This window comes from Dysidea avara, chromosome 13, assembly GCF_963678975.1.
Source record: "Dysidea avara chromosome 13, odDysAvar1.4, whole genome shotgun sequence".
In the NCBI taxonomy this organism is placed as follows: domain Eukaryota; kingdom Metazoa; phylum Porifera; class Demospongiae; order Dictyoceratida; family Dysideidae; genus Dysidea; species Dysidea avara.
Window position 1 is genome coordinate 2,393,141 of NC_089284.1, and position 21,038 is coordinate 2,414,178.

Consider the following 21,038-nt stretch of genomic DNA (forward strand, 5'->3'; position numbering starts at 1 on the left):
GTTTTGCAAAAGTAGTTACCAAAGCAACTTTAAAATATTTGATGGTAAATAAATGTGATATACAAATTTACATATGAAAGCAATGATAATATTTAATTTGTTAGTTCTTGTATGTCAAACCCTCTGATCTACATAGAAGATAATAATCATGATGACTTGATGTACTACCATAATAGTTACGTATTAGCTACTAACCTTGTCACTGATCTCCTGACACACTTCTACAATTTCTTCCATCACAGCTAAAACTTCAGACAACCATGGGACAGGAGTCTGAACCTACAGGTAAATAGTTTTATGAAAACTGCAAAGACACTTCAGTGTTTATTTACAACAGAAATTTTGTTTTTTGCTTGTAGAGTTAAAAGTGAATTGCTGATGAAAAGTGTGGGTAGTGTGCACTAGAAAATAATTAACATCCTAGATGAATAAGTCACCAGGTAATAGATGTGCCTCCTGATGTACGTAGATGAATGGTACATACTGGGCATCTAACCTAGTGCAAATTGTGTTAAATAAAATAAATTGTGTGTAGAGCATACAATGATGGCAGTTGTTGGCTCTGTACAATGTACGACCTTGTAGATGCCACTGGGGCAACAACTAATATGCAAGTTGATGGAATAAGTTTGGGGTTGATTGGTACTATAGTTGGAGTGAGCAGAATCATGGACAGACAGACTACATCAAGCAAAGTAGGGGAATTACAGTCTATGTATAGGAAAGGAATTATAAATTGTTATTTGTAAGTTGCAGATTCTACTCAGTTACTTACTTGTAACTGGTTGGTGACTTCATATGTGTGGGAACTGTGTTCACTGCACAAAAAGAAAAATTATACTTGTAAAAGTTGTTGCAGACAAATGAATCAGTACACTTAAAAGAATTTACTGATGCAAATTTCAACACAAAAAATAGCTCATGCAATTGCTCTACCATCATCACTTCTGCTCTATGACACTCGTACTCACAATGTGGTACCGATGACACACTCTCCAACAGATGTCTTGTCTGCTGTCTTTGGCTGCTGCTGTTGCTGCTCCTTCAACTGTGCCATACTGGGAAGATTAGCATGAGATACCTGTGCAGTGTCATGATGATCACTGGTAATTCAGCACTGCACCATTAACAGTGGCACAAATACAACACTCACTAATGGGTGATATATAGTTGTATGCTCCAATAACAGTTTATATATGTTATTGTATTTTGACCTGGGAAAAGACTTTAAAAATCCATTTCAACTTGCCATACGCACCACCTGAACTGCACATTGTTGGGGACAAAAACTGTTGACTTAATTAATTATGGAGGCTGTGTTCATTGAGTCCTTACAACTACTATATCATGATGTTCAACACATACCCGTGGTAAATGAGCCTGTCCAAGGATGTACACAGTCAATAACAAGTGATCACTACTGATGTAAAAGTCCAACAAAATGTCATCTGGTAGTTCTGGCTTCAGTGGACGCTGTCAAAAATAAACAAAATGCAATGTATGCATAGTATACCGTCCCAGTACACACACCATGTACGTGTTGTGCAAAAAAGCAAAGCCTTTGGTGGCTGCCGTACAAATCATGGTCATGCCTATTGGGACACCTGTGAACTACTCAGATACTAGAAGTCCGTACAGGACTGTACCATGTCCTTTGGGTGAAGGAGTGGGTACCAGAAGCCCCACCTGTTATGTGAGACATTGACAGTTGGTATATGCTTCCTCCCATGCACTAAAACAGGGGGAAGCATGGTCTTCAACTTTTACTGGTCAATGCTTGTAATGAAAGATCGAGATACTCTAATAGAACAAACACATTTCCTAAACTAAAAAGTGACAACAGTTCAAATGTTGTCTTGGAGCACTCTGGGGAATATCCAAAATGGCATCCATGCCTGCTGTATACTTCAAACTCCACCGTGTAACTTTAAAGTTGGCCCACTCACCCTATGACCTTCTCCACTGTCCCTGCCCCTATGCAATTGGTGCACACGGTGCACACACAAAAACCAAAGCCTTGTGCTAGCCTGGTCACGCCTACTCAGTGGACCAGCACTGGGACACTTGTGCACTATTAGCACAGGCAATCCTGGACTAATAACCTGCAGGAGGCTGTATGTGAAGGTGTAGGCACCCGAAGTCCCACCTGGAACTTCACCTACTTTGTGAGTTGGCATTTGTTTCCCCATGTACCTATTGATGTTACAGCAGGGTGAGCTGCTTCAGGCTACCAGGTACCCATTTAAACAGCTGGATGGACTGGAGCAATGTGAGTAAAGTGCACACACGCACGCACGCACGCTCATGTACACACACACAAAGCAAGCAAAGCCTCTGGCAGCCATGCGAAACATAGCTATTGCCGCCCAGTGAACCAGCACTGGGATGCCTGTGCACCACTCAGGCACTTTAGCCTTGTGCAGGCAAATCCTCCTGGGGCAGGGCTAGTAACCCGCAGGAGGACTGTCCAGATCTCTTGGAGAGGTCGCGGAACCTAAAGTTCCACAACGACCCCAACACCACTAAGCAAGACAAGGACAGTTGGGCATTTGCTTCCCCAGTTTACACCAGGTACCCATTGATGTTACAGCTGGGTGGGCTGCTTCCCCAGTTGACACCAGGTCCCCATTTAAACAGCTGGGTAGACTGGAGCAATGTGAGGAAACAATAACAACACCAAAGTGACACACACACACACACGCACGCACACACGCACGCACACACGCACGCACGCACGCACACTACACTACCCATACAACATACTCACACACACACACCACATTGATCACACATATGTACATAAAAATATACACAGTTATGATCTAAACTATGTACAGACCATATGAAATATGTTATACACATTAGACGTACTACATACCTGTCTATTAGTGGAGAAGATCTCAGCAATCTTAGGATGAACTGGCAACACAAGACTATCCATTGACTGCTGAATGATAGCAGAAACCTCTCCAACAGCCTATAGCATTTCCACACAATAATAGTAACTGACATTACAGCAAAATAGTACAGTGTACATTGCATATGTGGTTCACCTGTAAAACTGACTTAGGGCTCCTCAGCTTTGCAAGTTTCTTTGACATGGATGGACACTTAGTTTGAGCAATGGTAAAGTGATTGCAAGCATTCTGTATCTGTAGAAATAGAGAGTACAAATCAATGCAAGTTGTGGTTCAGCAAACCTGTTGCAGTTTCCATGCCTCGTGTTCTTTGATTTGTGTTTTCACCACTCGATGATTGTTACGTCCAGGCAACTTCAATGTCACCTCCTTCATAGAAAACATACATTAATACACACACAATCTAATATATCAGAACCTCTTTCAAATGACATCTTGAGGTATGGAAACCAACCCTTTGTACAGTACAAGATCAGAACACTAGTTCTAGCATGTCATTTGCTGTGTTTAATTAAATTAAACCGCATACTGGTCCCAAAGTGTGCATTATTAAGAGATTCTATTGAACCCAACTAACTGCTTTAGAGATCTTGTCTCCACTGATGGTGACGTGTCCCTTGATAGCATCACCCCTAGTAAACCATGACATTATAACTAACACACACACACACACACGACCAAATGTACAACAAATTGTGGTCTCACACTTCCAAAATTCTTTAGAGAGCAATCACATTACTATTTGCCAGTATTTGGTCAAATAGAACCTTCAGAACCATTTTGTGGAGGACATTTTTAGTACCGGCTACTGTTTAGATAATACCATAACTATACTTGGCACATCATGCTGATCATATTTCTATAAGTCTTATTATTAAAACAATACACTAATCTTTTAGAGCTTGTAGCAACCATCAGCTGTTGATGTTGGCTGATGTTGGTACCACATGAACTCAGGTTATCTGAACAACAATGTTAAAAGTATTCAGATAAGTGAATTACTGTTCAGATAACCCATTAATTTGCGTACAGAGTTCAATTACTCTAATAGAACATTCAAATACTTTAATTAAACAGTCATTTTTGATTTTAGGTTTGGATAAACAATGTGTCTACCGCAGACACAGGAATTAAAGGCTTTTAGTGTGAGGAAACACGATAGTATAAAGAAACGTTGAGAGATATTTTCTCGGTGTGGTATCATCAGTGTTGGGGCAATTACTTAACTCGTTACATATTACATACAACTGAACTATTTAGTCACAGTTACATATTACCCATATAATAAAGTAACTATAATAATATTACATACTAGTTGTACCTGTGCAAAATGCGCTTGTTGCTAAGACCATTGTTACTACTATTGTGTGAATATAATACTGTATGCATTTGAATTTATCATGCAAGGAGTAATCACATCATTACATGATTCAGTATTCAATATTAGATGTGCGTGCATGCATGATTCTACAATGGTGTGCTCTTTTGAGTGACAAAAAAATGTCACAATTGGGGTGGAGTTGAAGTGGTGTTGAGTATGTGTATTCCGCTTCATTTGGATGGTGTAGCACAAACTAACATAATGGAGTGTCTGAGTGTGATCATGTCTGGGCAAACTGATTTGTGGCGTACTGTCACAGGCATGTCAGTAGTTGTTGAATTATTCTACATTTACACATACAGTAGATCAGTAGTCATATTGACCATTTATTAATTTGTTGTCAGTATGTGTTCTATCAGAGTAACTGAATTGAGTTCTTTTTCTTCATCTTATTGTGTGCATGGGACTGTTGCGTTGTTATAGCTACTGTTGGGTTGTATTCATTACTTTGTTCTGCGGTGATATGCATAAGCAAGAGTATCGAGATCAATTGTACCAATGCTGTTTGCCATTGACTTGGCCTGTACCCACAGTTTGAAACTTGAATTGTTATTCTTAATTGTGTGTATATACTATTTTGTTATTCTTATTTGTGTGTGATGGACTGTTGTGTTGTTCATTTATTGCATAGCAAAGTGTGTATATAATCATGTAATGTGTTGCATTCAACTTAATCGGTTGTAAGCAAGAAGGTAATCAGCACTGATGGGGTGTTCAATGCTGCTACTTAGTAATTAGCAGAAAGTGCGGGTGTAATGCTTGGGCAGATACGTGTGATCTGGACTGTTTCCTTCTCCCTTGCAGTGGTGTTGCTGGTAATACTCCATTTTAGGTCTGTCTATATATATATAGTCCCATGATCTTCTTGTCGCAGTAGTTATACTTCATCTAGTGCACAGTGGTGTAGGCCTCAGGATGTCTATCCTTGTAGTGGACAGCGCAACAGGGTGCAGAGTGTGCATTTCCGGCGAGGCTTCCTTGTGTAGTCTCTATCAAGTACTTTGAAAGGAATGGTCATCGCTCATAGACTTACCACACCCACTACGGAACTCGCCTTTTATACTGGTGAATGTGTTTGCCGGATGATAGCGTACACACCAGATCACATGATCAAATTTGCTGATGTGATTGGTTAAATTATGAAAAAGTGATTGATCCTGAGTTTTTAGATAGTTAAACCATGATATCATCGGAATTCTATTAGCAATGCGTGTATACCGCAATGCCATATATGCATATCGTAAACTTCTAATGGCCATTGACAGTGATAAGTATCTCGCAACCAAGGTTAGCACGTAAAGACAGACACGAAAACCACCTTATGACACACTGATTAGGACGGGTAGTTGGTCTAGCAAGTTTGAAGCTAATAGGGAGAAAAACCTGGGGAAAGTTTGTGTTTGAAATTATTATGGCCTCAATTTTTCCGTTTCTCTTTCTGTCGTCCACAGGAGAGAGAAACGTCAGGGATGGGAAGGCTGGTAACACGATAAGGGTCTTCAGAAAGTTTTGGACAAATTTGTGTCTTCCTCAGAGAGTTGCGGTGGTTTAAACGGTATTTCTCGTAGTTTAACGAATCGCCACCAATCCTGGATAAAAAGATTCATCTTATTTTAGATTTGAATGGTACTGATCCAACCAAGAACAAGTTAAGCTGTCACGTGTGAAATTACCACCATATCATGTGACATGATTGCGTTGTTGGACAATGTGCAAATCTTGGTTATAAGTAAGAAGCCGGTGAATAAGCTTCATTCAGAAGGCTTCGTTACTTCTTTGTGGCTATGCATTACTCAGTGGATTACTAACGAGATTAGTAACTTCATTACTTGTAGTAATAATACTACATAATATTAGACTCGTTACAGTAACTTCATTAGGTAGGTAATGTGTTACATTTGTAAGAAAAGTAATTTGAGTTATATTACCAGTTTTTATAGCTATTTCATTATATTACTCTGTTACCACAAAAGTAATAACTATTACATAAATGTGTTACATAAGCAACGCGTTACCCCCAACACTGGGTATCATACAGTATGAAAGTACTGTATATTAGGGATCATGATGGTTTGGCTTTTCTTGCCAAAAAATAAACCAGCTTCACAATGTGTCTTGGCAGTGCCCAAAAGTGCCTTCAGTATGATCTGAAACACAATACATTGCTAAAAAAAAAATTTAGAAATTTTTATTCAGTGGAATTTTCTACTGACTGCCTGCCTGATGCCTTCAGACAAGCATATCTCAATAACGGCTAAGGCTACAGGCTTAATTTTTTTCACTGTTTCAGCCCAACAGGTGTCTCTTTTGGCAGCATACTGCAGTACATACAATGCATGCTTCATGGATTTACCTGTGTGTCCTCCTTTGTATCCCATTAACTTGGCTGACAGCTCCAGGTGTCGATTTGCAGTAGTGCCGTGTAATGGCTTCCGTACATTCTAGTTAACAGTAATCGTCTGAGTTTTCTGTTGTGAGTAGATTGATTGCAGAGATCCTTCTTGTAGTTTTCTTTGTTTGTAAAGTTGTGTAATGGACTGAACATAGCTGAAAATGAAGCGTACTGGCCATGGTACTGTAGTTGGGGCATGTTTAGACAGCATGGAGCCATTCTTTCTTAATGCGATGTATGTGCGGGTTCACCAGTCATAAAATGTTACAAAAAAAGTGAACAATCAAGTCCAAGAAAAAAATTAGGAATTGTAAGATTAGGGATCAAGGAAATAAACAAAGGAGGTCACCTACACCTAGTAGATATTTAATCCCTAATCCAGTCATGTCAGGCACTAGTATATCTTCAGGTGTAGGTGACCTCCCTTGCTTCATCACTTTTTTTATTTCTTTAATTCCTAATCAAACTTAAAATTACTAATCTTTCCTCGTACTTGTTTTATTACAATCAACTCATGTGACCAGAGAAATAAAATAGTACCACTAAAGAAATAAAATAGAAGAGGAAACTATGTGGGCTTCTGCTGAGATGTTCACATATACACTGCAGCAAAACGACCAGATTACTCAAACTGCACTATTTACAACACATCAACAATTATGCACACTTTAATCAGGTCAACTTACAGTTGTTGTGAATTGAGCAGGAGTGGACGAGTGCTAGCTAAAATGGATGAAAAAACAAAAGAACTTCTACACACAGCACAGAAATGAACATCTATAGTCTAGGCATGATACACAAGCTACTATATCTTTGTAATTCTGGTTGCTTCCTCAGTGATTAAATGAAACCTTATCATGCTCAACTTTACTTAGAACATTGCTTATCCAAAATTGTTGAATAAAAGTATCTCAAGTCTAGTGTATGTTCTATTAGAGTATTAGAATTATTACATCATTGCCTGAGACCATTAGTTTTGATAACGTATACATACAAAACATATCTATACTCTCCTACACTGTATATGGACATAGTTTGGTGCTGATGACCCTTTTATGCTATTTGTTTTTTGATGAGTTGGGAGATGATTATTGTAAAGGGTATGGTCACAACCATATACTCTGGATTCGTGCAATTAACACCTGGGCTTTGACACCACAAAATTTATGGTTGCTCTTAGATGGGACTCTCAGAGGCACAGCCCTTATTTGCTTAGGCTGTGGGAAAATTATCAACAATTAATGCAACTAACAGAATGATGTTTGGAGTAAGATCATGCAGTTACCATAGATACTATGGCAAAATTGTCTTATGGTTCTACTCATCATGTGCCATACAAATGCAGTGATTTGATTGCCTTTTACAGCAAGCGCTGCCCTACTCATCAAATAGCAAGTGGTGTAAAGGATCAGCAGTGCCAGACTAATATGAACAGAATGTCAAGCCTGCTAATTTCACACCTTTGAGAATAAAAGTTTTGCATTTCCTAATAACAAGTATCAAGTTACAAATTTTACGTCTTTCTAAAATGTCAAACCTGTTAACTTTCACAAATACACATGCTTAAAGCTACTAATACATGACAGAAGATTTGCTGAAGTTTATTTACCTGTAGAAGTCTGCAGAGATGAAGGCATGGCCAGTGGAGCAAGCTTGATACTACATTTCTGTTGAATTACAGGGAGAGATAACATATAACTGTAGACAAGAATACAGGAATCATTAAGGTTTCCTTTATTCTCAAAATCATTTGTGGGACACTCAAGGACAGATACTATTGAAGGTGCAGCATTTATCCAAGTAAATATGATGATATCTATTCACTATTAAACCATGTGGATGCTTGCTATTATCAAGAGTACATAATAATAATAGAATAGACCTCCCTACTGTCTATTGTGTGCTCTTGCTATTATTACTACTGTGATTTTGCTGCTGAAAACAAGTTGATGTTGTGCTAATTCCAAAAACCACATGCCATGCAGCTAGCTAACTCATATGGATTAACCAACTATGTATTACTATTTTTATTGCTATAACCAATAGGGTTTTTGGTTGTGCAATAATCCATTAGTATTAGTGTATAATTCTTGTATTTCATAATTCATGAAATTTTTAAAATTATGTTGCTATGCACTGTTAAGGAAGCGCTTGTTAAAAAAACCGCTTTTACCAACATATTATGCACAGAAGTATCTTCTAAACTGTTTTATAGTTTGACTATCATGTTTTTCCCACAAATTCTCTTGACAAGCCTCAAAGCTGCTCTTCATTTTCATTCGCATATGTAAGGGATATGCTCCCTTTCAACAGTAGTCTACAAGGCCTGTACCATTGTTTTTCAGTTGTTAAACGCCTGTAAAACCCCGAAGGGAAGGTAATTCACAAAGTCTATGGAGTCTCCACACCCGTATTTCAGACTGCCGAAAAGAAACCACCTCAGAGCAAAGTTTACCTTTGCAGAATACAGACTTCATTTCACTTTTACTTCTTACATAAAAGCAGCTTTTACCATTATTTAACAATTTTGCTCACATGGGTGCGTACAGACAAACATAGGTAGATAGGTATACACACTTTTACGAAAACAATTTCAGTAAACCAGGCGCGCACCCACAGCCGGCCTTTGGCCAGCTGTGAATGCGCCTGTGGTTTAAAAAACTTAAGAGTTGGTATAAAACTAAACTTTACTATAAGATATAGCAGCTGGTGTACTGATAAGAGTTAACAGCACCCAGAATATTATCTGTTAATTACAATGGAAACTAATTAATTAAGAAAGGGGGTGAAACTACATTTGTGGCAAGGACATACAACATGATAAGTACAGCGACTATTGTCATAAAAGTTTGAAGTACAGGTGGACCTGACAACTCCGTAATGCTAGAGTGACCAGACCCTTCCTCTCTATGCGAAGGGGCGAACGCTGCCAGTCCATCACAGTTTGTAATGTAACTGAACTATTATATTTATGTATTTATTTGTCTGTAACCACAAGCTGTAATTATAACAAATGCACGTGTGTCTTTAATTGATTCTTATTAACGCTTGTAGTGTGTGTATGAGTGTGTTAATCCGTGCTGAGTAGACTTCTATTACACTGGTAGCAGAGGATGGCTAGTAAACATGTTAGTATACCGAAATCTTTTACTGATGGTGATGCTCAAGAGTGGTTCCAACGTTTTGAAATTTGTGCCGCTGCGAATGAGTGGACTGCTGCAACAAAATTGTTGAAACTGCCCACGTTATTGGAAGGAGAGGCACTGGCGGTATGGTTGGAATTATCTACAGAGAGTACGGCAGACTACGCCACAGCGAAGAAAAGTCTGATCAGCAAGATGGCGCCTACAGAATTCGTCTCGTTGGAAGAATTTCACTCTCGCAAGCTTCGCCCCGGAGAAGCCATCGCTCTTTACCTTCATGACCTTAAGCGACTGCTAAAGCAAGCAATGCCGGAGTTGGCAGCAGCAGCGGCCAAGCCGTTATTATTACACCAGTTCCTGGCGGGTTTACCTGGACCCATTAGTAGACAGCTGCGCGCTGTCGGTGTGGCAGATGACCTAGACGCCGTTGTTGAAAGAGCAAAGCTTTTGATGGCAGTTAATGAACAAGAAATATCTACAGCAGCAGTATCCACTCGTGCAACAGAATTTGACGAACTGAGAAGTCAAATGCAACAGCTGACAGAACAGGTGGCTGCACTTACCACAATTTCGAAGAGTGGAAGTACACAACATTGTTATTACTGCAAGCAGCCAGGGCACACTCAGTGTTATTGTCCAGTAAGAAGAGCTAATCAAAGATGCTATACTTGTGGTAGACCAGGACATTTAGCAAGAGATTGCTGGCAGGGAAACGACCAGGGGATGTCTGTATGGGGCAGCAGACGTCCCCCTCGCACTTAAGTCCTATGAACACTGTTGTTATAGCTACTGTAAAGACACATGCATCTAGTATAGTAGGGAAGGTTGGTGGAATAAATAGTGAAATTTTACTCGATTCAGGTTCATCTGTGTCTCTTTTGTCACAGGCCCTTGTGCAGAAATTGCCAGCCACTCAGTCTAGACCATTACCACAAGTATTACTTCAGACTGCTTCAGGTGATACTATGTCAATTATTGATTGTGTCAGTGCTGTGATATGGCTTCCTGGTATGAAACAGGATATTGTACATACATTCATTGTTGTCAAAGATCTCATTGCTCCAGCTATTGTAGGTGTTGACTTTTTTCAACAGCACAAGTTAACTGTGGATTTTTCAAAAGGAACTATCCAGATCTTCTCAACACCCACTGCTGTTCTGACAGATGACCTGCAACGTATTTGGCAAGCTGCAGTTAAACACAAGCCACTTGTATACCATGTAGCAGCTACACAAGATGTTTTGGATGTCACCACAGACTCTGCTATTCCAGATTATGGAGCTTCAAAACAGTTTGCTCTTCCCTATTGCCAAACAGCTGAGTTTTCTGGTGTTATTTCAGAATACCAAGATCTTTTCTCTATAACTCCTGGTCATACCTCACTAGCTTGCCACCACATTCCTACCCAGGGTCCTCCAATCCGTGTACCTCCCAGACGAGTACCAGCCCATTACAGAAATGAAGTGGAAAGACAAATCCAACAAATGCTTGAACAAGGAGTTATCACTGAGAGCAGCAGCCCCTGGATGGCACCAGCTGTCTTTGTTCCTAAAAAGTCTGGTGAATTGCGTATTTGTATTGACTACCGCCAACTTAATAAGCAAACAGTAAAAGATGCATATCCCTTACCTCTTCCAGATGAAGTGCAGGATAAACTAGCAGGGTGCACAGTATTTACGACCTTGGATTTGCATAGTGGATATTGGCAGCTACCAGTGGCTCCTCACGATCAACTAAAGACAGCATTCTGCCCTGGTCCAGGCATGGGTCTATATCAATTCTGCCGTATGCCTTTTGGTCTCACAGGTGCCCCGGGGTCCTTCCAACGTTTAATGGACTCAGTAACAAGAGGACTACCTTTCGTCATGACATACCTCGATGATTTACTAATTTACTCCCCAACACCACAAGTCCATCAACAACATTTACGTCAAGTTTTTCAACGTCTTCGAGATGCCGGCTTGACCCTACGTGGAAAAAAGTGTCACATAGGCTTACCACAAGTCTCTTATTTGGGTCACATTTTTGATGGCAGTGGTATGCATCCTGACCCCAGCAAAGTTGACAGTATCCATCAATGGCCACCACCTTCTAATGTTACAGAACTAAAACAATTCCTTGGCCTTGCATCCTATTACCGCCGATATATCAAAGGCTTCGCCGACATTGCAGCACCTCTTCACAATTTGACCAAAAAGTCAATCTCTTTTTCATGGACTTAGGACTGCAATAAAGCCTTTTCACTACTGAAGTCTATGCTTATTCAAGCACCAATATTGGCATTTCCAGATTTCACCAATACTGCAGCTCCTTTCTTGTTGCAAACTGATGCCAGTGCTGTGGGTCTCGGTGCCATTTTAGAACAAGGTGGCCGTGTTATAGCCTATGCCAGCCGCACATTGAACAGTGCTGAACAGCAGTATAGCACAATACAGAAAGAATGTCTTGCAGCAGTTTTTGCCTTAAAACAGTTTCGGCAATACTTGCTTGGCCGCTCCTTTCAACTGCTCACAGATCATGCTCCCCTTCAATGGCTTTCAGCTCAAAAGATGGAAGGGTTATTGTGTCGCTGGGCATTAGCCATGCAGGAATATAGTTTTCAAATAGTTTATCGTAAAGGCAGTCTCAATGTGAATGCTGATGCTTTATCACGCTCTCCTATTCATAGTTCATCACAACCAGTAGCAATGACTTCTGTTCAACAACTTACCATTCGAATGAAAGATGCTCAACAGTCAGATCCTGTGTTTCAACAAATCTACCAAACATTATTGTCATCACCAGAAAAGCCACCACATGACCCTGCATGGAGGCAATCACCACTACGAAGGTATGCTCAATTGTGGCACCAAATGTGTATTGTTGAGAATGTCATTTGTCGTACTTACTGTCCCAGTCCAGCTTCAGATAGTGTCACCGTACCATTAGTACCACCTACCTTACAATCAGAGTTTTTACAAGAGGCACATGATATTCCCAGTGCAGGTCACCAAGGGTACCTCAAAACCTTAAGCCGTTTGCAACAACAGGCGTATTGGGCTGGTATGGCTGGTAATGTACAACAATACTGACAACAATGTAATACATGTCAAGCGTCCAAGTTACCATCTCCTATTCAGGCACCACTTCACAATGTTCCCATGGGAGATGCTAGCTGTAGACATTTTGGAAGTGCCAATTTCTCGTAAGAATCACCGCTACTTACTGGTTATTATGGACTACTTTACTAAATGGGTTGATGCAGTTCCACTTCGTGACCAGACAGCAGTTTCAATCAGTGATGCTGTCATCAAGTTATGCAGTAACTTTGGGATTCCAACAGTCATACACTCTGACCAAGGTAGAAACTTTGAAAGTTGTCTTTTTTCTCAAGTGCTGCAAGCCTTTGGCATCCAGAAGTCAAGAACCACGGCCTACCATCCCCAAGGAGATGGAATGGTTGAACGCTTTAACCGTTCTATACTGCAAATGCTACGATGTTATGTGGATCAAGAAGATGACTGGGAGCGTTACTTACCATTGGTACTGTATGCATATAGAACGGCACAGCACTCTTCAACAGGCATATCTCCATTCCAACTAATGTTTGGACGTCAGCCACAACCTTCACCATTTAAACCACCAACTGCCTTTGATCCGAACACTTACTCTGCAGAACTACAAGCTAAGCTGGCACACTTACAAGATTTAGTTCATACGAATTTGGCCTCTGCTGCACAGAAACAAAAGTTTCACTACGATAAACATTCCAAAACTAGATCATTTCAACCAGGAGATCCAGTTTGGCTGTCCATCCCAACAAGTGGTAAATTGCAACCTAAATGGGAAGGCAAGTGGACTGTTGTGGAACTTAAGACTCCCATAAATCTTAAGATTACAAATGGGACAAAGACTAAAGTAGTACACACTAACCGGGTTCAACACAGAAGTATACCACAGCCTGATAACACATTACCAACACATGGACACTCTTCATCAAACTGGTATCCCCCCCAAGTTTCACATCATGTCATAGAGTCTGCTTCTGAATCACGTTATCCGCAACGCAGCAGAAGACCACCAGACTGGTTTCAACCTTAGTAACTTACCAAGCTTGGGACAAGCTTTTTAGAAGGGGGGACGATTGTAATGTAACTGAACTATTATATTTATGTATTTATTTGTCTGTAACCACAAGCTGTAATTATAACAAATGCACGTGTGTCTAACAGCCACACAAAGTAAGTTCGCGAGATAGATTAATGAACAGCTGCTAACATAACTGAGAAGGTTCTTTCCATGTTGATTAGGCAGCTTTACGAGTACATCAATTCTAACTACAAGACTCTTTCACTACCTCCATCTTTTGTATTAAAGAACATCACATTGGCGACTACAAACAAACATCACAAATATTTAGTAATTACCAACAACACAATCTACCTGTTTTTGGTAACAGAGTGACCAGACCCTTCAAAGGGGAGGGCGCTGCCAGACTAGTAGTCTCGCGTGGCCAGACCACTATTTCTTTGTCATTGGGTCGGGAGAAAAAAGGGTTTGGTCCGGTTCAAATCCCATACTTGTCTTGACACTACCTGGATAATTTGGGTAGTGTTGACCAAAGAAACAAAATAGTAGTCACTCGCGTCTAGGAATCACAAGTGCACATTTACAGACCAATCAACGTCTAAAGCTGCTTTGGCATCTACCAATGATTGAATCAGTTATAAAGATTCACAGGTAAGCAGAATCTTTGGTTATTGTTGTACTATCGTAGTTTTATTACAGTGGAGTTTAAGCGCATGGGGCCATATACTGTTTACTTGTGACGTAACTGTGTGACATGTGTGGGATTCAAACTGGACCACACCTTTTTTTTCTCCCAACCCAATGACAAAGAGTAAATCCCATACTGTATGTAACAAGGAAACTGACGGATTTTAAATCTTTATACAAGTCAATTTTATGTATGTAATTATGTGTATGTAATAGCTGTATGTTTGTCAGGGCACTGCTGAAAAGCAAATATTTTTATACTGAGCAGCCTTCCCTTTAAAAAAAAAAAACGCGCGTGAGACTACCATACTAGATGGACTATGCCTTTATCCTCACCTTTATCAGAACACACTTAGTGCTGAGTGTATGTGTTTATCTATGTACAAGTTGGATACCTTCATTAAATCATCGAAAATTGCTGCTAGTCTTGGTATTTCTGTCTCCATTAACCAAGCTAGCTCCTTTTTCTGCACAGAATAAATAGAATACAATACCATGTCGTCACGAGTAGAATTCAAACATACCATCACTTCTATCTCAGCCTTTATTCTCTCATCTTCCGGAGTTTCACTGTTAAAATTCATTTTAAAGCGTACACAGCTCGATATACAGCTACTTGTAAAATGCAGCACGTGCGCTCACTCACGAGACCCACCTTGTACTTTTTGGCCGGGGAATGGCTGCGATCACCAAACAGTTTGAGGGACAAGTAGCCATCGTCACAGGAGGAGCTGATGGGCTGGGGAAGGCCATAGTTCGTATGCTGGCAGAGAACGGAGCCAGAGTGATGGTATTTGATTTGGCAGAAGATAAAATGAAAGTGTTTGTTGATGAGCTGACTTCTTCAGGCTATGACACGAGAAGCTGTAAGGTTGATGTGTCAGTGGAGGCCTCAGTTAAGGAAGGGTTTAGTGAATTTGCAAAGTTCTCAGACCGGCTGGATATCATGATAAACTGTGCCGGCATAGTGGGCCCCAATGGTGTTAAAAGTGAATCAGTAGCCGTGGAGGATTTTGATAAAGTATATGCAGGTACTGTTGTTAGAATGTGTGTACTGTGTTACAGCTGTGAACAGTGAGGGGTAGATAGTTGTGTCATGTGCCATAGACTTATCCTGCATGAGTGACTCTAAGCTCTGCGACCAGGCCAGAAGTTTGGTGTGTACAGATCATACCAGTTCAACCTAGTATGGCACATCCAGACCCTTATTGATGAATAATTGATAAGCACCAGCATGAAAAGGAACTTGTTTGCACCTAGATAAGGGGCCCTGTCAGCTATGTAGCTAACTACTTTATTATAAGCTGTGTCTAGCCTTGGCGGATCACAATGTAGTCTACATTTTGCTTAGACATGTAGTAATTTCAGTTATACTTGTCAAGTGAAGCATTGTGTTTATATACAGTAGTGTAGCAGCTGGACCAACACATTTTCATAGGGGAAAGGTGTGATCACGTTGTAGTCTAGTTCCTGTCACAGAAACTGATTATGTGGTTAAAATACTGGAAATCTTGCATGCATTTAGGAGAAATATGGATAGCCGTATAGTGTATTGTAAGGTTTCACTTTCCTGTGAAAATCCAAGTCTCACTTTTCCTTCATGACTACTTAATAGTATTGCAATCAAACCCTTGAGCAACCCATAACACTTTCAATGTGTTTCATAGTAATGGTTATGAGTGCCGTTCAATATATATCAACAAGACTCTTTTCCTCAACTATAGCTACTTAACTCTCAACATGTCAAAAATCTCATCTATTCATCACTTTATAGCTATGTGTACTCAGGTGCCCAGTAGATAAATACAGCAGGAAACATCAAATTTTGGTGATCAGTTGCTACATTGGACACTCTTGTGTGGTACATGTATACCGTATTTGACCGGTTAATAGCCGCAGCTCTTGTAATAGTCTCCCCTGCATAGTAGCCACTCCACAGCCTAGAATTATTGTCATAAGAGCCACAGCTTGTATCTGAATATATTGATTCAAGTGTTGATAAGACATGTTTGAAGCAGAAACCAAGCAAAGGAGTTGTTTAAAGCCAGGAAATAAGGTTTTTGAGAGAAGTTAAAATGAATGATAATATTGAAGAATGATTAAACAAGGTCAGTCATTCGTGAGTCCGTATAAACTCCATGGGCTACTGCCACACAAGCCTATAGTAGCTGCCCTTGGATAGTAGTCGCCTTCGCATAGTAGCTGCAGGGTTTTCCTTGCTTAAAGTTATAGTAGCTGCAGCTATTAACCGGTCAAATATGGTATGTATACATATGGTAATGTACGGGACATGTGATGTACACACAGTGAACTTGAGGGGCAGTTTTCTGACGATGAAGTACTCACTTGTGGAGATGAAGAAACTGAACTACGGCAGGATACTCTTGATTGCTTCTATTGCTGGAAAGGAGGTAAACTGTTACAGTGAAACATGAGTCTGGCACTTTACATACATATTTTTTTTTAAAAATTACCATCAAGAGATTATCATAACAATTAACTTTGAATTGATGTAAGATGAATATTTCACTGCGAGATAATCTAGCTAAGCTATAGTCCTTGTTTTGAGTTGTACAGCACAAACATGGCTGGTTAGCCAGTCAAGATTAGATCCTACTGGAGGCTATATTGACTGTTGCTTTGTTCTTGCACACACAGTATACCTGCTAATGCTACCATGTCCCAAGGAGCTATATAGTCATAATATACATTTGTTCTTCATCCAAGAGCTGGTTGAGCATGAGTTTTTACATATTAATTATTGCTTTACAACACCATGGTTTTGAAGGCCACACCCTTTTTTACAGCTTAGCTGCTATTAACACAAAGTCTGGTTTTGGGTTCCCCAATTTCTTATCTACATGGTTGTACAAGACAGAATTTACCGTATGGTGACCAGGTTTCACTATATTGCAGATTTTATGTTTCTTATTTGGACTACTTACTTCCATTGGTGAATCTATGAAGTTATATGAACTATCATCATATGTGGCCAATGCTGGGAAAACCAGTCTTATTGCCTATTCGAGAAATGCCGGTTTTAAGTATTCATGTGTTGTAGCTTGCCAATGTATGAAGCTAGATGTACCAAATTTTAATGTGTTTTAAACCAATTCCTTTCCTTCCAGAGCATCCACTGTACAGCTGAGTTTCCTGCCATTTTAGATAGTTTTTAACTGGAGTTGACTCTATCAGGCGAGCTCCAAAAGGAGTGGGAGACGGGGGCTGGAGGAGGGCAAGAGGCTGTTAAAAACTTTTTAAGTGGAATTATGCTAAGTTATAGGCTATTCAAGACTCAAAACTGGCTAAAATGAAAGTACTTTTACAGCACAGGTCTTTATTCAATACCACAGAGCTGTATAGCCACATACAGCCATCCCCAGGCTGGCCAGAGCTCCATTAGGGCTCCAGACTGCTCGTACAGATCTCCACTGTGTTTGGGAAAAGCAGCCAGCAAAAGCAAACCTGATAATGAAATTTGTGTTCTTGGTGAAAAATCAAATCTGCTGTCATGGGTGATAAGACTGGTTATCTCAGAACCAGTCACATGTTAGTATTGAGTTAAACTACAACAATTTTCACTTATAAGGAAGAAATTAAGTGTGAGTAGTGACAGCAATGGTTCAGTGGTGAAGGTTTTGGAAGTTAGGTATGGGCAACTTTCAACATTTTTTGTGTGTACTTGGTGACCGTTCTATTCGAGTATTTTGACTCCACGGATTACATTGTTTTTAAACCAGGCGCGTGCCCACAGCCGGCCAAAGGCTGTGGGCGCACGCCTGGTTTACTGAAATTGTTTTTGTAAAAGTGTGTGTGCGTGCGTGCGCGCGCGTGTACCTATCTACGTAGGATGGTGAAGGTGGAGGATAACTATATAGTGCAAAAAAATTGTGTGCTTTTAACTTGAGTTTCAAGAAGGGACCATGGAGTTATGCATGCATGAAAAGTGCGTTTTCTCTTTTCCTGTCAATATATATTAATTTTCATCAGTATATAGCAAACCGTGAATAATTTTCATGACAAATTTTATGACACTATACTTTCATTCGTTAGATCACGAGATGGAAGGCCAGCCTCCTTAGCAGTTTACTCCTCACAGGACCCATTCATAGTCCTTCAGATCACCACTACCAAAAACATGATACACTTCAGATTGAGACAAAGGACGGGTTATATATTCATGCCAAAGGGTTATTTCAAACCTCAGTACAACGTATTACTTTTCAACAAAATAGGGACATAATTATGTGATGCAAGGCCAGCCACTCTGTTAACTGTGCAGAATAATTGTTATTGCCACTGGCTTTATTTGTGGTGATAATTTTATGTGATAGCAGAGAACTCAAACCCTTCAAATCACAATATTTACATGAGATTGTAATTTGTGTGAACCCAATTTCACCTCACAATACTGTCTGTATACCTTAGCTCTGTTTTTCACTTAAGAAGTGACTACTGAGTGACATTTCACAGTACACATGGTGATAAAGCCAAGGGCTAATGGGTAGGCATTTCCTTATTATGGGTTAAATAATTCTAAATGCAAAACAGGTTCTTTCCTCATATTGTTTGTAATTTTATGCCTTTGTCACTATGCAGAAAAGGATGTGGTCTGATTTACAGGTGCTTCTTGAATAAAAGAAAACCATCTGGTATAGCTGTCATAAAAAAAATTCCATAACAATTTTTTGGAACCATTTTGGATTGCCTTGAAGGCACTTTGGGTTTGCTAACCAATACCGTCAAGGAGCCAATAAAGGTACTGCGAGGCTGGTTTCTCCTCTGGCCAATATTTTTTTGTGAGGAAGTGCAAACCTTTGTGATCCCTACTATACAGTACTATCTAATGATCTGCTTGTATATACATGTACCATATAGCCCAAATATTTCAAGGGGAAGATTTTTTGAGGTTGAGCAGTGTTGCTAAAAAAATAATAATAATTTTTTGTGAATTTGCATGCAAACACTTCCAAACTATATGGAGGAAAATATTTCAAGGATAAAAATTTCACTGATACCCCCAAAATCAGCAAAAAAAAATTCCCCTCGAAAATTTGTGTGATACTATATGCATGTGGAGATTTTTACAGCAGACAATTCTCACCTCAGGGTAATGCAGGAATGTCACCATACAGTGCTAGCAAGGCTGGTGTCATCGGCCTGGTGAAGTCAGCTGGCAAAGAATATGCCACTACAGGTAATGTCCCTAGCTCAATCCCATTATAAAAGTGATAATAGCATTATGACTTTTATACTGGTTTGTCCCCTGAGGATTTGTAGTAAAGATGGCAGCCACTTTATGCAGTATCTCTCCAGGTATTACAATAAATGCACTAGCCCCTGCAGTGGTGAGAACAGCAATGGTGGAGGCCATGGACCCAGCACAAGTGAAGTACATGACAGACAAGATCCCCATGCAAAGGTGTGTGTGCCACGTAATGCTAGCTAACATAGCAGTGTAAGGTCAAAACAGTTTTATGGATTCTAAAGTGTAGGATAGTTTAGTGTAGGTAATGGTGGTATACCTACTCATTCCCATTTTGGGAAACAAAGGGTCAAAAGTTTTAGCTGTGTAAGTGTATATTCTCGATAGGTGCTGTACAACGGAGGAGTTAGTTTCCATGACAAAATTCATTGTGTCCAAAGAAGCATCATTCAACACTGGATTCTGCTTTGATTTAACAGGTGGAAGAGCCACCTACTAATTTTTAGTATTGTATATGCACTGATAAGATTTTTATAATTTGAAATGAACAAATGAGAATGTGATTAAACATCATCATCTTCGTTTTCTTCTTCAGCAGTTTGTCTACAAGGACACAAATCATACTTCACAAGCATGTTGAGCAGTAGTACAATTATCAAACAGTTTTAAACTAGGCTTCTGCTTTCTTTTAAATATCTAATGGGTTGTATTATGTTGAAAATAAAACTCAGATGTCAATACCCATGTGGTGATGTTGGTCATACCATGCTTTACAATTGGGTACACTTACACTTCTAAAGTTTCACTGTGTTGTGTACTGACGGCCAAGTAGAGTTCTGGTAACTCAGTAGATCCACTAGATGCGATGTTGGAGTGGTCTAATTGCAAGGAAGTTCCAATTTCTGCTACCACATTTTCCTTCTCTGCTCCTTGATTCTCAGCACTTGCAGCAGAAGCTGCAGCTAGTTCAGTGCTACTCAAAGAGGACTGAGTCTGTAGCACCCCTCTCAGAGTTAATTCTTCCGCCTGCGTAAACTCTAATTAACGCCCACCATACAATTTAGTGACCAACCTTTAATACTGCAAGCTGTTCCTCTATAATTTTTTTAACCTCCAGCAAGCTTTCTCTCTCTTTCTGTAGCTCTTCTTTGCCCACGGCCACCACGTTAAGGGCTGTCATAATCAGTGGCACGTGTGTATCATCATATTGAAATGACGTAATGCGGTCTAAATGACCTTGCTG

At 39.9% G+C, this 21,038-nt stretch overlaps 3 protein-coding genes across 4 annotated transcripts; 1 reads left to right on the forward strand and 2 right to left on the reverse strand.

The window, feature by feature from the left end:
- Position 1: 1 nt before the first annotated feature.
- On the reverse strand, positions 2-15,257 carry LOC136243465 (protein rogdi homolog). Of its 2 annotated transcripts, XM_066034971.1 has the most exons (14): positions 15,206-15,252; positions 15,114-15,159; positions 14,985-15,056; positions 8,301-8,358; positions 7,378-7,414; positions 3,496-3,550; positions 3,201-3,287; positions 3,054-3,152; positions 2,879-2,977; positions 1,366-1,473; positions 972-1,081; positions 776-818; positions 196-279; positions 2-128 (listed from the first exon to the last, which is right to left on the reverse strand). In XM_066034971.1, the coding sequence occupies exons 2-14, from the start codon at positions 15,114-15,116 to the stop codon at positions 93-95; spliced, it is 891 nt and encodes a 296-aa protein (XP_065891043.1). In that variant the 5' UTR covers positions 15,117-15,159; positions 15,206-15,252; the 3' UTR covers positions 2-92. The 2 variants fall into 2 exon arrangements, with proteins under 2 accessions (XP_065891043.1, XP_065891042.1); XM_066034970.1 differs by having other exon boundaries at positions 15,114-15,257.
- LOC136243466 (2-dehydro-3-deoxy-L-rhamnonate dehydrogenase (NAD(+))-like) lies at positions 15,209-20,368 on the forward strand. Its single transcript, XM_066034972.1, has 5 exons — positions 15,209-15,620; positions 16,897-17,000; positions 19,699-19,786; positions 19,906-20,011; positions 20,183-20,368. Exons 1-5 carry the CDS (start codon positions 15,266-15,268, stop codon positions 20,292-20,294), a joined length of 765 nt encoding a protein of 254 aa, XP_065891044.1. The 5' UTR covers positions 15,209-15,265; the 3' UTR covers positions 20,295-20,368.
- On the reverse strand, positions 20,262-21,031 carry LOC136243467 (uncharacterized). Its single transcript, XM_066034973.1, has 3 exons — positions 20,868-21,031; positions 20,586-20,821; positions 20,262-20,398 (listed from the first exon to the last, which is right to left on the reverse strand). Exons 1-3 carry the CDS (start codon positions 20,973-20,975, stop codon positions 20,359-20,361), a joined length of 384 nt encoding a protein of 127 aa, XP_065891045.1. The 5' UTR covers positions 20,976-21,031; the 3' UTR covers positions 20,262-20,358.
- Between the last annotated feature and the right edge of the window lie 7 nt (positions 21,032-21,038).